We start from the raw sequence: 16,905 nt of genomic DNA, 5'->3' as shown, positions 1-16,905 counted from the left end.
GATTTAAAAAAACAAAAAGTCATCCCTCATCTATCTCTCATCTATTCTTCTCTACCTTCGCACTTCAGTTGTCAGTTCTTCCCAAGATGAGCTAAGGAGACATCAGTGATGCCCATTTCCTCCAAACCTCCTTAATCCACGTTTTAGATGTACTGATTTTATCTTCGATTCTTATGGATTTGTTTTTGTTTTTGAAAGTCCGGAAAGGTTTACACAACTGTTACCTGATCTCCAGACTCTCAACCTGTCTTCCAGTAAGAGAACGTAAGCCGCAAATGCTCAGGCTGCTAAATTGGTCTCAAATTTCCAGGCTTTTCGGATTTGAAATTATCCTTGCTGCTTCACAACCAAAACCGTAACAGTCCGCCCCGAGGAATCAGAAGAAGAGGAAACTATATCACCAATCACTCCCAGTTCGGGATTCTCACTCCATTCTGATAACCCTTCCACCAGTTTCGGGCTGGTCTTCTGTGTGAGGCCGACAATTATGATATCGAAAATGTCATCTATCGCTCTGATCTCGCTCACTGTTTCTTCCCCATCTCTCACCATCACCTCCCTGTAGAAGACTCGATCGTTCTTGGAACACTTGTTTCTGAAATCATCCATCAGGTCATCATCAAGCCGCCTCTGCCGCTCATCGTCCCCTCTCGGGTCCAGGGGGAGGAAGCGCACCACGTTAACGAATACACGAGGGTGGCGAGTGAAACGGTAGCCACAAGAGAGCGCCTCGCGGTCATCAGGCCCCCCAAGGAAGAGAATGCCGACATGATGTTCCGTCTGATACTTGCAGACATGTACTGGACTCTTTCTATCTACGAGGATCCCGACGGAGCAAGGAGCCTTATCCAGGACTTTGGGGTTGATGATCTGGAAGCAACGATCCATTACTTCCATTCCACCGACGTGATGCTTATAAAAGGGGATGATAATGAGCGCAACCTTCTTATCAAAAGCAAACTGGCAGATGTCTTCATCCATGGAGTTGTAGGGAGCAATGCAAGTGAAGGCTTCGACCACAAAACCACCATTTGTATTCTGCTGCTCGAATTTCTTGAAGGCATTGAGGATATGATCTAAGCTGCCGCTCGTCGAGTTCTCGTCGTTCTTTTCGTGGGAAATCAACATGGGCGTAGCACTGCCAACGAGCTCGACGAGGTGGAGAACGTGGAGAATGAGAGGGGTCTCTTTAGTGGCGTAAGACGCATCCATGAGGTTGAGGACGTAGGGGACAGTCTCCTTGCTGTGGATACAGGTCGCCACCCGTAACTCTTTCAGAAGCCTGTCGTATTGAATCATCCTCCGAGGGTGGCGGTCCATGGATGTCCTCGTGATCCTTGAGAGCCGTTTCACTATCGGAGTTGCGAGGCCTGTGATTATTGCGACTGACACCACCATCGATGAGAATGTTTGTTCTTCCAACAGCTGTAAAAAAAAAACTAACGGGTTCAATCAGTAATCAAGAAGCCATTGATACTCCTCTGGTTGTTGGAGCTTCTTCAAAATACCGAAAACTAGTGTTTAGTGACATGCCTTGCCGTCGAGCCAGTAGGAGTAGACGATCATGTCAACCTCGCCTTTGAAGGACATGATAAGACCAACAGCTAGGGAGTCACTGAGCGGCATTTTGCTGTAGATGCAAGCGATTACTGTTCCGAACACCTTGGCGGCGCAGCCGAGGAAGAAGACCGAGTACACAAGCAAGCTCGAACCCTGCTCTTGTGGACCAAACAAATCCACCCTCATCCCGCACGAAGTGATAAAGATGGACATAAGAAGCCCATCGATCACTGTCTCCGATTTCGCCGCGATCGCCGCCCCTAGCGGTGGACCGTCCGGTATAACGAGTCCAAATACCATGGGACCGGCGATTATGTTTCCTCCAAGGATGTCACTGAAGAAGCCTACCAACATCACCGCGAGTAGGATGAATGATGTGTAAAAATATTTCACCGGCTCCCCTTCCGGTGTCGCTCGGATTATCGACATCATGATGGGTCGCACCACAAAAATTCCCAGAATCACGATAAAAAAAAGTGAAATGATGAAAGAAATTGCAATTGCCACGCTGATTTTGCTCACGGAAAAGGCCTGTACCAATAACATCAGAACATGCCCGATGGTTTGGTTCATCATGGCGGCTGACATGGCCAGTCGTCCGAGCTTGGAACTAAGGAGGTTGAGCTGGACGAGGATGGGCTGGATAACTGGGAAGGATGTCACCCCCGAGAAGATGCTGAAAAGTATGATGAAAGTGGTGTCGTTAAATCCATTCCCACCCAAGCGATCTTTGAGCAAAAAGGTAGCGCAACCCACCGCCAAAACAGGCAGCACGATGCCAAAGCCGGCGACCACCAGCGTCTTCTTCCCTGATCGCCACAACATTGTGGCATCCATCTTAACGCCGGCTAGGAAGACGAAGTACATGACTCCGAGCTTCGACAGGGTACTCACCACCGTTGCTCCATTCCCAGGGAAAAGCGCATTACCCAGCTTCTTGTCACGTCCTAGAAAAGATGGACCCAAGATTATAGCAGCCTGAAAAACACAAAACGCCATTTAAATGGAAAAGTGATCGATCATTCACAGAAGCCATCGTTTCGGACGAGCAAAGGAATTTAAGAAAAATTACGATGATTTGGGCGACAACAATGGGCTGCTTGAAGGGCCTGAGTATGTAGTGAACGAATTTAACAACACAAAGAACCGTTGCCATTTGCATGCAGATTAAGGGCATGCTGTAGTCGAAGGGCTTATGGCCGACCCATACGCCAGATGAGTTTATTTTGTTTACTGAATAACATAGTGGCTGAGACGTCAAGTTGACGACGATTAACGCCATTGCCAAAGCTTTGTTTACAAAGGGGAGAATGCAGAGCTGAGAAAAAGGAAAAAGGAGAATTTAAAGTGGAAGAAACGAAAACAAGTAAGGATATGACAGCCGAGGAGTATCCCAAGGGATGGGAGAAAAGGTTGGCTCAAGGAAGTTTTGACCGTTGAAATGCTAACTGCCGTCCGAGGGTTTTGGAAGATCACAAGAGAGTGAGAGGTCAGAGACCTGTTTGATATTCTGCGATTAACAATCATGTTACTGGGAGGATCTTGAAATAACTTCTATGATTCCAATCTCATCCTTTTTCCTTTAGAGATTTTTAAAGGGAATTTTACTATATAACCCTTTTTTTCATTATATATATTAGCACAAATAACCAACTTTTAGACTTAATATAAAAATTACTTAATTTTGACCGATCAACTGTACATGTGTATGGTCAAAGGTGACACATAACTTTGACCACTTACATAGTGCCACATCATTACCCCGAAGAATCTAAGGACATGTCACCTAACATGTCATTGAATAGCCATGTCATTATCCATGTAGGATGCCCCATCATTATAACACGTCATCATTATGCTACGTAAGCCCTCTCTTGACCCTCTAATTTTCCATTCATTTGCTCTCTGGAGTCTCACTCTCTCTTGTTGCTCGCTTTCTCTTGACGTTCCTCTCACTCTCTTGTTGTGCCTGCTTCCCTCTCACTCGGCCATTGCTCCCCTGTTGTCGCCACTCGGCCTTAGCCTCGACCGCCTCTCTCAACTGCCTTCTCTTCCTCTCAACCCAGTCTTCGTTTGAGCCACTTCTCTCACCCTTCTTCTATGTTCCCCTTTCTTCATCCTCTCACGACCCCCTGTCTCAAAACCAAGCGTATCATTTCATCCTCTCAGCACCCCTTCTCTTAATACTTTATCATTTCATCCTCTTGCCGCCCCCTCTCGCAAAATCGAAGTCGACTTGAACTCCTCTCACCCTCCAAACCCGAATTTCAGTAGCTGATTGATCAAAGTAATTTTTTAGGGTTTTTGTTAGTTGAATCTAATTTTTGTATTTAATTATCGTATAGATTTTAATTTAGCTATTTAATTATCGTATTGATTTTAATTTAGGTATTTAATTAATGTATTGATTTGTTGTAGTAGTCTATATTGATTTTTCTTGTGATTTATAGTTTAATTTTTGAATTTTTGTTAATGAAATTTCTGTATGTTATAGTCATTTTTACCCGTTTGTAAAGAGGAGATTTTACATTGATTGATCAATGTAAAATATTGATCAATCAATCGTGTGTAATGATTATATTTTGTTAGAAAATGACTTATTGGTCAATGGTATGATCAATCAATATCCTCTCATTGGGTCTCAAAACTTAAGTTGATCGATCAATGTATAAGGTATGATCGATTGGTTAGAATTCCTACTTGCAATACATAACAAGTATGGTTGATCAATGATTTTACTATGATCGATCATGTTTTATGTCCCTGGTTGGTAAATCTTTGTATGATCGATCAGTGTCTGAAGGTTAATCAATCAATCAACATGATTTTACATTATTTGGCCAACATTGATTGATCAGTCCCCTAGGTTGATCGTTCATACTTTATAGCACAATTTGGCCATGTTCTGTTCAATCGATCAATCGACCCTAATTGATTGATCATGCTTTATTTTCCTGTGTACTTTTGGTTGATCACTCATTAGTAGATGTTGATCGATCAATCAATCTAGTGCCAATTCACTAAGTGAATTTTTAAAGCATGAATAGAAGTGATCCTAAGTGATTCTAACATATTTGAAATGTGTGTATGCTTTGGTTAAATATGTAGAAATGTAAATATAACTTAAAGCTCCAGAAATTTTCATTGTACCTCAAGTTTGGAAGGTTTGAGACTGTTCTCTTACATAGACTAAGTTTTGAGATTTTCATGACTTCCTAAACTCTAGTGTTCAAAGCTTTGCTTCTTTTTGTAACTCAAGGTCTTTGAGAAGCTTTTGTCAACCCATTGCATAGACCTTTGACTTTTTTATCTCTTTGAATGAAATGCATCTAAAACACTTGAATCTTAATTGCTAGCTCAATTAATTTTTGTTATCATCAAAATAAAAAAAAAGGGAGTCAACACCTTAATGGCATACTTATGTTTAATTGATCAAGCTAGTTGGTATGATTGATTAAACTTTATAGTTCATTATGCTTAGGCTTAGTACAATCAATAATCCTCTCTAGATGATCGATCATGCTTTATAACTCACTTTGGTAGGATACTAGATGATCGATCAAACCAATTAGGATGATTGATCATGCTTTATATTGTTTGTTGGATTACACTATATATGATCGATCATGTCAATTGTTAGTATTCTAAAGAGGCTTCTAAGCATGATAAAATTTATACCAAGGTGATCTAGTAAGTTTTATCCGTTAGTGTACATCGGCTAAACATGATTTTGAAATATTTTGTCCTAAAGCTCTAAAGTTTCTTGTGTACTTACGGATTGAAGGTTAGTTGACTATTCTCATACATTTGTAGAGTCCTTAATATATTTCTACCGACTTGACTCTAGTTTTCAAGTCTACAAACTTGTAGACGTTTCTTCAAGATGACTTGACACTTCTCTTAAACAAACTTGAGGTCTTAAGAAGAATTGTTGCTTCTTTTAGAAAGACTATCGAAATTGTCTCTTGAAGGTATAACATCTAAATTGATTAATTTACAATCATTAGCTCATTTAAAATGTATTATCATCATAATATGGATGGAAGTCAACTTAGGTCTTTTTTTTTTATGATGAGAAAACCTAACTTATACAAACTAAAAATAATAATTCCCATAAGCATTTGAGTTTCAATTGCTTAGTCTGTTTCTACCCTTGAATTTGACTTTTAGCTTAAATTTTCTCCTCCGTTTGGTCATATATCAAAAAGATATGGAAATGCACACTAGTGGTTGCCTTTTATTCACAAGAAAATATGTACAAATTTTACAAAATGACTTCACCTTCAATCTTAAATACAAAATGAATACAAGGGCCAAATCTTATATTCGGCGAATCCAAATTTGACAAATTTTACTTCCCCAATGGCCCTTCTTGGTGAGGCTAACAACTTCCTCATCAAGATCGATTATGTGACACTCTAGGATAGTTGTTTAATGGATACACCGTCAGCATGAGTGTTGTTGGCTACATCCACCATCCATAGGACCATGAAGTAGGTGAAATCAAGCTCAACATGTTAGGTCAATTTATTATTTATTTATTTATATACATAATTATATAGGTGAAATCAAGCTCAACATGTTGGGTTAATGCTTATTATTTATTTATTTATATACATACTTATATACTAATCAATTAATTAATTATATTCTTATTTATCTATTTTTTCTTACAGTTTATTTATTTTATATCTATTTAAATAAAATAATTATTTCAAAAAAATTATATCTTTTATTTTATACTTTTAATTTGTATTTAAAAAAATATTTTTATTTCACTATATTTTAAATATTTATTAGTCACTATAAATTTATCTTATTAAAATACATATTTGTTCTTAATATTAAAAATATTTTTCTTCATATTAATTTTTTATTAAGGAACATAAATATATTTTAAATTATGAAACTAATATAAAAACATTAGTAGATAGATGAAGTCTTAGAATGAATAATATTAATATTAAAATATAGAACTAATTTTTATATCTCATATTATTAATATTTATTTATTTATATTAAACGAAATTTTATATGTTAATTTTATTTTAATTTTCCAAATTATATACAATTATTTTAAATATTAATTTCTAAAAAATAATATATAAATGAAAACCTAATTAATTAATTAATTAATTAATTTAATAACTTTTATTGATGAAGAAAATAAAAAAAAAGAAGCAAAATATATTCTGAAATTGGAATTCAATCCCTAATGTGTACAGTTAGTGTATTTACATTTTTGTATTTGTACAGAAGCAACCCTCACTAAAACAATATAAAGAATGTAACAAAAAATCAATTCAACACTTTCAAGAAAGCTTCTACAGTAGCCAAACTAGAAGAAGAGAACGCATTCAACTTCCTCCCCCTTATTTGTAGTATAGGAATCCTGCAAAATGAATCTCCGTCATCTCTAAAACTTCACGGAGAATCTATTCCGGTTCCTGCTGACTCCAAAAACTATTAACAGATCTCAAAGATATCCCTAAAAAATTAAAAAATCATACTGCCTACGAAAAACCGTAATCCATCAGTTGTTTTCTCCTTAGTCTTCAAACTGCAAATCACTCGAGTCTAAACCAAGCAATGGTTGTTGGTCTCCTCCCCACCCGTAATTCAACATGGACTCGTTCTCCTGCTTGGGTCTGAGAAAATCATATCCATAATCAAAGCACACAGGAGCCTGGTCCATATGTTGCGCACTGCCCAGCAATTTGTCATCAGGGTTATCCATCTGAAACGAGAGGGCGGATGGTAACACCCATGGCAGCTGATCGCTACCCGAATGCAACCAATAACTGCCTATTTTGTTGCTGTAGTCGGTCTCCGCGCTCAACCCAGGTTCATTTCCCTCACTGCTGTCCATCATTCTAAGCAGCTCATTAACATCAAACATCTCGTCCGTTGCAAAATCCAGGTTTGGGGAGGCGACATTAGCATCCCCAGGCACCACCTCATTTTTAATTGTACTTGAATCTGCAACTTCAGCCTTGCCACTTGCCAACAAACTGTCTTCACATTTAATCTTTGGGATATCTTCATTAGACTCTTCTGCAACATCCGAGTTGTGAGAAACACTTGTTGTCGTAGTTGAATCTGATGCTGCAGTTGAGGATGTTGTTGTAACTGATGAGTCCATATGAGGGAGATTAAGACGGGCAGCAGGGCCATACATAGCCCTTGCAGCTTCATCATATGCAAGCGCAGCTTCTGTAGCAGTGGGAAAAGTGCCCAACCAGAGTCTGTTACCTCGATTAGGCTCACGTATTTCAGCAACCCACTTGCCCCATGTCCTCTGCCTTACGCCTCTGTAATTGCATTCAGAGTTCTCTGGTCCTCCTTTACCCCGCATGCAACCCTTCTTTGAACCCTTTGCAGGCGCTTTCCGGTTGTTTTTTAAATCATTAGAACTGTCTAGTTGGCTGTTGTGCTCCTTCCACCTTGCAAGTGTGTCTGCTATCGAAATACTTCCATTACGCTTTCGTGATTTCCTCTGTCTGCAATATACAAGTTCAAAAGATTTCAGTGTTATATGTATAAACATCTGTAAATAAGGCATTTGACTTGCCAACAACATGAAGATCACAGTTTCATAAACAAATAACCTAATCTGCTGCACACACATATTCTAGTACACAGTTTATATGAGAATATAAAATTTACGGCTGAGTGTTTATATATAGATAAAAATCCAGGTTGACACTTCCATTAAACCGTGATGATTAGTGTGCAGAATAGTTTTCAAAATTATTTCACACTGATACGAAAATTGTTCAGTGAAATGAAACTCGATCATCATTTGACACTTCCAAAGCAGTATAACTTTCGAAATTAACTTCAGAATAACAATCACATCGTTCAACTTAAAATTCGATCGATTCCACATGAAAAAGTATGAATAGCTAAAACATTAATAGCAAAGATATTTTCTCAATCAAGGAAATACAGAACTAAAAACATCAACAGAGCATAAATTTCGTCTATGATAAGACTTCAGCGAATTGGCAGAAAATACATCACAACACAACCAAACCCTCAAAAGATATTCAAAGATTTGCAAACAAACAAGAATCGAAAGGCTATGCATCAAACCCTCAAACCCTTAAATTAGAAAACAAAAATTAATTACAGACACAAGGTTGAAATTCGTTAAAGTGTTTCCAGCACCTTAGATAAGCTTGAAAATGCACTTCGATCTTGTCAACGACATTTTTTTAGCATCCCCCCGCCCCCTTCCTCTCTCTCTCTCTCTCTCTCTCTCATTCTCTATCTCTGACAAATATTGCAATACGGCAGTTGTATCATCCTTTAACGAAAATAAACATAAGACCCTTGCCAAAAATCTATTTCTACTTTTTGTTCCATCCAAAACCCTAATGCAGGTATTTCAAAAATCCATCAAAACAAGAGACTGACAACCAAACAACGCATCGAAAGACACAAGAAAAAACACAAAACTAACAAAAAGAAAAACCCCAACGAATCGAAAACTCAAAAAGAACCTAAACACACAAAACCCTCCAATCCATTATATTCAATTTCAACAGAAACACAGCTCAAAGAACAAAAGGAGAAGCTACTTGCCTTAGTGGCTCCGACATGCGATGTAACGTTCTTTCCCAAGAAATTCTTTGGCCTCTAAAGCGACTGAGACTGGCCTCCAACTCCCTTGTATGTTTCTCTCGCCTTCTTTTCTTTTCCTCCTCTCTCTCTGCTTCGCTGCTTTGGTGAGTTCTTCACGATTCGTTCTCTGAACGAAGAAATGTAAACTCTCAGCCTTCTGGAGCGGCCTGATATTTATAAGCCTCCAGTGGATATTTCAATTCCTAAGCGGCCTTCGATGACGTGTCACAATATCTTTAACGTGGCAAGCGCACAGCCGTTACACGTAACACCTGGCAGGTAGATTCTAGAAGTTTGGCTACCCTTACTCGGGTTTCTTACCCATGAACTTCTACGACCAACAGCACTAATTTTTGACCGAGCAAATCGACTTATTTACGTAATTATCACTCATTGCCATTCCACTGGATCCCGCTTGCAAGTTGCAAGTAACGATAGCTTGCGGCATCCAGCTACTTGTGGGCCCCTCCACTGGGGGCTCGTCGTCTGGGTGCACTGACCCCACAAGGGAGTCGCTATGACGGAAGGGGTGACCTCAGCCGTCCAAATTGGTTGCCTGAGATCTTTACTGATTATTTTTTATTTTTATTTTTTTATTTTTACCTATTAAAAATTTTATTTTATTTTTATAATAAAAATAATTACAAATAAATGTTTTTCGTTATTTTATTTATCTGTCCTTCGCTTGAGAGAAGTGGAGAAAAAATCAACCAGTGCATTTTCGTAATAATGCAGAAAGAGGAGGGCAACTGTTTGGTGGAAGTCACTGGAATAAAAATTAATTAAAAATAAATATTTTATTTATCTATAGAGAGATCTTTCGCGTGACAAAAGTGGAGAAAAAATCAACCAGTTGCATTTTCGTAATAATGTAGAAAGAGGAGGGCAACAGTTTGGTGGAAGGCACTGGAAAGTCGTTTTAGATTTCAGATATTTCCGTTTTGTTCAAACTTTTACGAGGTAGTCCACATAGGCAGTTACTAGAATACCCTAGCTTTGGTAGGCCCCTTTTCACTCAAAGACTTCAATGGCTTGGGAGTATATTTGAAGAACTCAAGAATTGGATGGGGATGAGAAGACTCAATTAATATCAATTAAAAAAGCCTTTAAAACTATCTTAATAAATTTGTTTAATATTTATGTAATAAAAAATAATTCAATATTACCTCTTCAAACATCATAATTTCACTTATCATTATGAAAATAAAATAAGTTTAAAAGATTATGTTAATCAATGTGTAATGACTCATAATCGGTACTTGAATTAAGTCCCTGAATTTTCAAGTGCTTGAATTAATCCCCCCGACCTCGCTCTCGCTCCTGACTCAGTAATGAGCCGGCTCGCAAGCTTTCAAATTGAACTTTGATTCGATTGAGCTCGGCTCGTTAAATTAAAAGAGCCGATCCCAGATCTCGAACTCGGTTCAAGATCCAAGTATACTGAATCGAACTGAGCCAAACTCGAACTGCTCGCAAACCGGCTCAATTCGAAGCCACCCCTAACTTATTGATATGAACTCCTGTCCAAATCCACAATGTGCCACAATCACCTCATGGAACCTCTCATCCGTCCATTTCCATTACTTCAACAAGGCTTCACATCTTTTTCATAGTTGAAACTAGGGGTGGCATCGAACCGAGCTAAATCCGAACTTGCCTATGTTCGAATCGAGCTTGATTAAATATTTCGAATTCGAACTCGAACTCGAGTCGAGCCCAGCCTCTAGCCTAAAATTGTTATCGAGCTCGAGTCCAATAATTTTAACCGAGTTCGAGTCGAGCTCAAACTTCAACATTCATTTAAAACTTTTCAAAAAATACAAGTTAAATAAAGTGTATATAAAATTATGCATATATTTTACATAAAATAGACCATGACCTCTACATAAAATTGGGCGTGACCTCTACTTAAAATTGGGCATAAGGGTGGCATCCAATTGAGTTAAGCCCCAACCTTCCTATGTTCGAGCCGAGCTTGATTTAAATATTTCAAACTCGAGCTCGAGCCTAATAATTTTAAACGAGTTCAAGTTCGAGCTCTAGCCGAGTTCAAGCTTAACCTACATTTAATACTCTACATAAAATATATGTCAAATAAATTATATATAAAATTATGCATACATTTTATAAAAAAAATGATAGGAGAGTTCGGGATTGAATCTCGATAAAGGATTAGAACACCTGCGATGGAGGTGGTGGCGAGGGAAACAAAGGTGAAGGAGCTCATGGTCCCGCTCCCCGGTCCAAACTCCCCCAAATTCCTCGAATCCCGTATCCCGTGCTGCTCGTTAAATTAACGACTCGACTCGCGAGTTTTCCAGCCCAACCTTGATTCGGTCGAGCTCGGTTCGTTTATTAACGAGCCGATCCTGGATCTTGAGCCGAGTTCGAGATCCAAGTACACCGAATGGAACCGAACCGGAATCGAGCCAAACTTGAGCCGCTTGCGAGCCGGCTCCGTTCGAAGCCACCCTAATTGAAACCCCATGAGATACGCATTTTGTTGGCTCCGCATACTCCGCCACTCAGCCTTCTCTTCCATTGCAACTCCTCATCGCTGCTGCACCAGAGCTCTCGAGCATCCTCTTCTTCCTCTCCAGTTAGCCTGACAACAACCCTTCTTACAATCTTGTTGCCTAGCAGCAGCACCACAATCCAGAGGCCTCCACGGCCTATCGCGCTTATCATTCTGCAGCAGTGGCCTGGCTTGCCACAATCGGAATGCTCCCCGACAACAGTGCCCACCATATTGCTCACACCTCTATCTTCTTCGTCCTCTACCTCTGCCTCTTGCTCTTCTATCCGCACCCCAACCACACAACCAAACCACTCGTCTAATTAGAGCCATGCACCTAATCTCCATCTCTCAGCATGCGTCAATGAAAGGACTGGAATGAATGAGAGCTTCGTTGATATTTTTGCCGTAACTATATCTGCTTCCCCATCACTCATATGCTTCAGGTCTCCATCGCGTGCACGGATGATCAAGAACCAGAATGAATGAGAACTTCTATGTTCACCACTCACACCAAGACCCGATGCTGATTCCTCACAACAGGGTTGGCACTTGGTCACCTAGAAATCGAACAAATCAACAGGGCCTCTCACCAACCATTCTCACAACCAAGGCAATACAGTTCCCCCCTAACCACAATAGCCGAGCACCATACCCGCTCAGCCACCATGCTTCCTACTTTTAAGCTTGTCCATAGCCATCACAATTCATACCACCTGAGATTGTCTCCACCCTTTCGCAGAGCCTTCATCCATACAAAGCTAGTCCATGTTCCCATGGCTTCTACAACCAACACAAAAAACTATGATTCCAGACCCTCAGAATCCTCTACTACCTCACTCTCCAACTTGGTTCCTCACTCTTCTGTCTGGTAATGCTCTCTCCTCCGTTCAGCAATAGAACACTGTCATTCCACCCACTAACCTGAATGCTTCCAAAGCAAGTTCCCACAAACATGGTTGAATAAAAACACATGGCTGAAGCGCCACCAAACCGGTTTCTGCCCTTGTGTGATATGTCAAGGAGATGGACAAAGTCGTAATCCTAGCTTATAATGCCTGGGACCTACACGGAAGAAAGAGAATCTTAGTCCCACCTTCTGCAGTCACCCTAGGAAATGAAAGCATTGAAGCTGTGGAAGCACTCCAATACTGATCCGAAAGCATTGAAGCTGTGGAAGCACTCCAATACTGATCCAAAAGCAACGAGCTGAAGTATTACTAGAGAGACCAATCACTTATCTTCTCCACAAGGTACCTTGGTGGAACATCTCCCCATCTTTCTTTTCATAAATGTCCTCTTTTGGAACATCTGAGGGACTCATAGCACCACCTTGAAGGATGTATAGTAAATTTCATATCACAATACCTTGAGATATTCTTGTTGCACTACTTCAAAGTCTTTTCTTGGCTCGCTAAAAAAATCAATTTGAAACCTCGTAGTCCCTCTTATGGTCTTGCCTGGCTCATCTGAGGCCCTATTAGTACCTTTTCCATGAAACATTGGAAAGACATTTCTAGAAGAAATACGTTTCCAGGGACCATTAGTGCTTCATGTTTCTTGAAAATACATTTCTAGCTGAAAATTCTTACCAAGAAAATCATATAGTTTTGCAAGTAAGATTTTCCAGCCAAGATAAGACGAAAAACCATATGGAAAATTTTGAATAAATATTTGACAATTGATGTTATAATACTTTCAGCACAAGGAAATTTTGTATTTAACATTTTATTTTACTGAAAATTTATCAGATAAATATGGTAATGTATGAGATTGATTATTAATTTATATTTATTTCCCTAGAAAAGGTACTAACATGTCCATTTAGTTTTCCTTGAAAATTTCTAAATTTTTTCATGTAATTTCTACTAAGGCACTAATAGAATTTTATCTGAAAATTTATTGGAAATGTGTATCTTAGGAAAAACATTTCTAACTTTTCCTGGGATATAAATTTCCAACTAAAGACACTAACAGGGCCTAAATGTTTTATACTTTTAAAGCTCTATCACACATTGCGAAGTCATATCCCTTAGAATTGGTATATACCACCTATAGTTTACCTCAATCTAGACCTTACTAAATGGTGTGAAGGTCTCACTGGGCTACAAGATTTTGCATACCACACCTCAGACCTTTGGGTGCTTCTCATTGACTTCAACATTGTCCTTAACCCTTCTAACAAATTCAGCCCCAACCCTAGACCCTCACAACATAGCTACTACTTAAACAATTTGTTGACACATGGATGGATAGATATTAGGAAATTCTAGGATCCCGGTCAAATAGCGAGCCCTAAATCCCAAACTCTAGATTCCTTTGATAGAGTTTAATGAAACAGTGTGAATGTGATACCCAAAACATGAACGTATTGTTTTAAATACCTGGATCACCCAATCCTACGGCATTGTGCCATTGTCTCCTCTAATTCCTCATGAAAAAAAGCTTATATGCACTAGAGAAAAACTCAAAAGTTGGAGCTATCAAAAATTTGGTAATTTTCATAGAAACATGTTTTTCAGACCAATGTTAAACTCATGTTGGTCTCGATTATTGAGATGATAACAAAATGGGCAACTTGAAATTGTACCACTAATGGTATATTAGTGTATGTTAGATATATGGCTTCTAGCGCAAATATTTTGAGGTCTATGACAAAAGTTGAAGACAACAGAATGATCATCAAGTTGCAAAGTCAAGACCCAAAGCAAAAACTCATCGAATATTGAAGATTTGAAGACTAGTGTCCAAGCATCATTAGAAAAATCTCAAGAATTCTAACTCTATAAGTGGATAACCAGCCAAATTCTGATTCTTAAGCACAAATATTTCATTAGGGCATTTGAACATTCATTTTTTTTTTTTTCAAAAACAATACTCAAAATCATCTTCTTCATGTTATAGAAAGGTTTTGAAATCGTAACATAAGCTTTCACCAAAAAATAACTTCACTTGAAACTCAAACTTCTTACCTTTATATCACATCGATCCATTAATTCAAGAAAAAACATTAGGATATGCATTGTTTTCTAAGCACATACTTTTACAATGCATATAAATATTTTATAAACCTTAAATGCCTTTAAAATAGCCTAAATTAAGCTTAGAAGTTACTAAGATACACTTGAAAACAACTTGATCGATCAATCCATATCATAATGGATCAACGTATAGAAGTTGATGGATCAATCCTGCTAGACCAATGTATCTAGCATGATTGATCAACCATATTAGCTTAATTGATCAATCAACCTTTAAGCATGATCGACCATAAGGCTAAACTTATAATTGTCAACCCTTTGTGCAACTTTTTTTAAACAGTCTAATAATGGTTATTTTTGCTAGGAAACTTATATATAAGATCCCAAACTAGTAGAGTATGAGTCGAACTTTTATTGACATATCTAAGCTTTGAAGAAAGATTTTCAGGTAAAAATTTACTATTTTATACCTTTGTAAGAGAAAAACTTTATTTCCACCAAATCACTTCATATCCTCTTACATCTCTCATAATTCCTAGTTCCATCAAGCTCCACACATCTTATTCTACGCGCCTAAAGTTTTGAAAGTTTGGGTGTCCCTAAGAGAAAAGTTGTCTCTCCAAAACAAAGTTGTAAGATACATTTTTATCTCTTTTGTTTTTCACTTTCTTTATAAGAGGTTCTCTAGTACATTGAAAGCTAGAATAATTGGCATTCTAGAGCCTTGAATCTAAAAAAAGGAGTGCTCACTAGAGTGGGAATCTAGTTATACTAAATTTGTTAGGGAGAGATTGGGTATTGTGTAATTTGACAACTGGAATCTATTTATATTTTCAACTAATAGAGTATATTAGTGAAATTTTTCTGAGAAAGGGTTCTTGGGTAGTGATTACTACTATGGGAATATCGATAAAAAAATTACCTCTTTGTGGTTTTGTACATATGTCTTTTATTTTTCTATTTTTTTTTACTTGCACCATAAGCGCTTAAATTTGATTTTATCCCCTCCTGAGATGCTATCGGGGCCAACCTCTCACCTGAATGTGGTATATGGCAAGAATATCATCTTAAAATTGCAAAAATTGCTTTGCAACAAGGGAGAGCAACTCTCATCTAGTTTGTCCTTGTAAGCATTCCAATTCATATTTTTAAGTTGTTTCCAACTCTCCAAACATGTTCACATTAATGTTGAATAAATCATTTGTTATTTCCTTTGGTCCTACAAAGTAAGAAGAAGCTTCACCCCTAATGCCCATATTTACCATTCATTTAACATTATAAAAATTTTAAAAAATTAGTCAATATAAAAAATTATTAAGTTGTATAAAAAATAATAAAAATCTCCTAAAAATTAAGGGATTTCTCTCTTTTTATTTTTACTATTATATATATTATAATTTAAAAAAATGATACATAAGTTAATTTGGTTACGTTAGGGTTAGGGTCGGATTGGGGTTGAGTTGATTTTGGTAAAACTTGCCCTCTTTTTTTCTTTTTTCCTCAATTTCATTCCCGACAAGTGGGGTGAAACTTAAAACCCATCTCTAGGGTTTTTTTCCCTCAATCTCATTCCCGACATGTGGGGTGAAACTTAAAACTCGTCCCTAGGGTTTACGGGTCAGATCAGATTAGGTATACCCACAAAACACATTCAATACCCACCCATACCCATGACCCCTTACTAACCTCCCTAGAAAATTGGAAGGACCCCTCCCCTAGTAAGTACATTACTCTCTCCAAATAACAGAGCTTGGGGTTCAATTCACATCAGAAAGTACATGGCCCCTGATGTTGCTGAAAAAATCCTTGATATCCACCAATACCCCCATATCTACCGAGATGGTATGGACCTGAAAACAAACTAGTATCTTTTCCATTAAATCTCCTAGATTTGCAAAGGCAGCACCAGGGGCCTACCGAAACAAAACTTTGGAAGCTAAATTGCTTATCAAAACAAAACTTTTATTTGGCTTCTTCTCCTTGATCGTCTCCCCCGAGCAAATCACTTAGCCCAAATTGAATAAATCACATAGTACCGATATTTTATGTATTTGTATTTCATAGGCTCTGGTGAGTAATACAAGAATCAAGTACAAATGAGAGCAGCTTGCAGCATAATAAGATCCAGTATATGAAAAACTGGGACAAGTTGACCTTGGGTCTGCCTCTAACATGAACTCCAAGCATACTGAGTCTTTCAGTTGGGGATTTTATATGCAAACG

General features: G+C 38.2%; 2 protein-coding genes across 2 annotated transcripts; both read right to left on the bottom strand.

Annotated features, from left to right (window-relative positions):
- Positions 1-327: 327 nt before the first annotated feature.
- Positions 328-2,559, bottom strand: LOC137939742 (cation/H(+) antiporter 15-like). Its single transcript, XM_068784868.1, has 2 exons — positions 1,534-2,559; positions 328-1,425 (listed from the first exon to the last, which is right to left on the bottom strand). The coding sequence occupies exons 1-2, from the start codon at positions 2,557-2,559 to the stop codon at positions 328-330; spliced, it is 2,124 nt and encodes a 707-aa protein (XP_068640969.1).
- Positions 2,560-6,848: 4,289 nt separating this feature from the next.
- On the bottom strand, positions 6,849-8,138 carry LOC137942678 (dehydration-responsive element-binding protein 2A-like). The gene has a single exon (XM_068788410.1). The coding sequence runs from the start codon at positions 8,120-8,122 to the stop codon at positions 7,109-7,111; it is 1,014 nt and encodes a 337-aa protein (XP_068644511.1). The 5' UTR covers positions 8,123-8,138; the 3' UTR covers positions 6,849-7,108.
- Positions 8,139-16,905: the final 8,767 nt, after the last annotated feature.

The sequence above is a fragment of the Aristolochia californica genome, unplaced genomic scaffold (genome assembly GCF_029961685.1).
Source record: "Aristolochia californica isolate CCGP_79_NKW_82.1479 unplaced genomic scaffold, dmAriCali1.0.hap1 SCAF_10, whole genome shotgun sequence".
Lineage (NCBI taxonomy): Eukaryota > Viridiplantae > Streptophyta > Magnoliopsida > Piperales > Aristolochiaceae > Aristolochia > Aristolochia californica.
Note: the sequence above shows the minus strand (reverse complement) of the source record. Positions and strands in the feature narration are given on the sequence as shown.

Bases quoted from the DNA above. Each gene is read 5' to 3' on its own strand.
- LOC137939742 (XM_068784868.1), bottom strand. From the start codon at position 2,559: ATGGCGTTTTGTGTTTTTCAGGCTGCTATAATCTTGGGTCCATCTTTT. The intron at 1,426-1,533 runs GCATGTCACTAA...TTTTTTTTACAG, and splicing joins CCTACTGGCTCGACGGCAAG to CTGTTGGAAGAACAAACATT.
- LOC137942678 (XM_068788410.1), bottom strand. From the start codon at position 8,122: ATGCCTTATTTACAGATGTTTATACATATAACACTGAAATCTTTTGAA.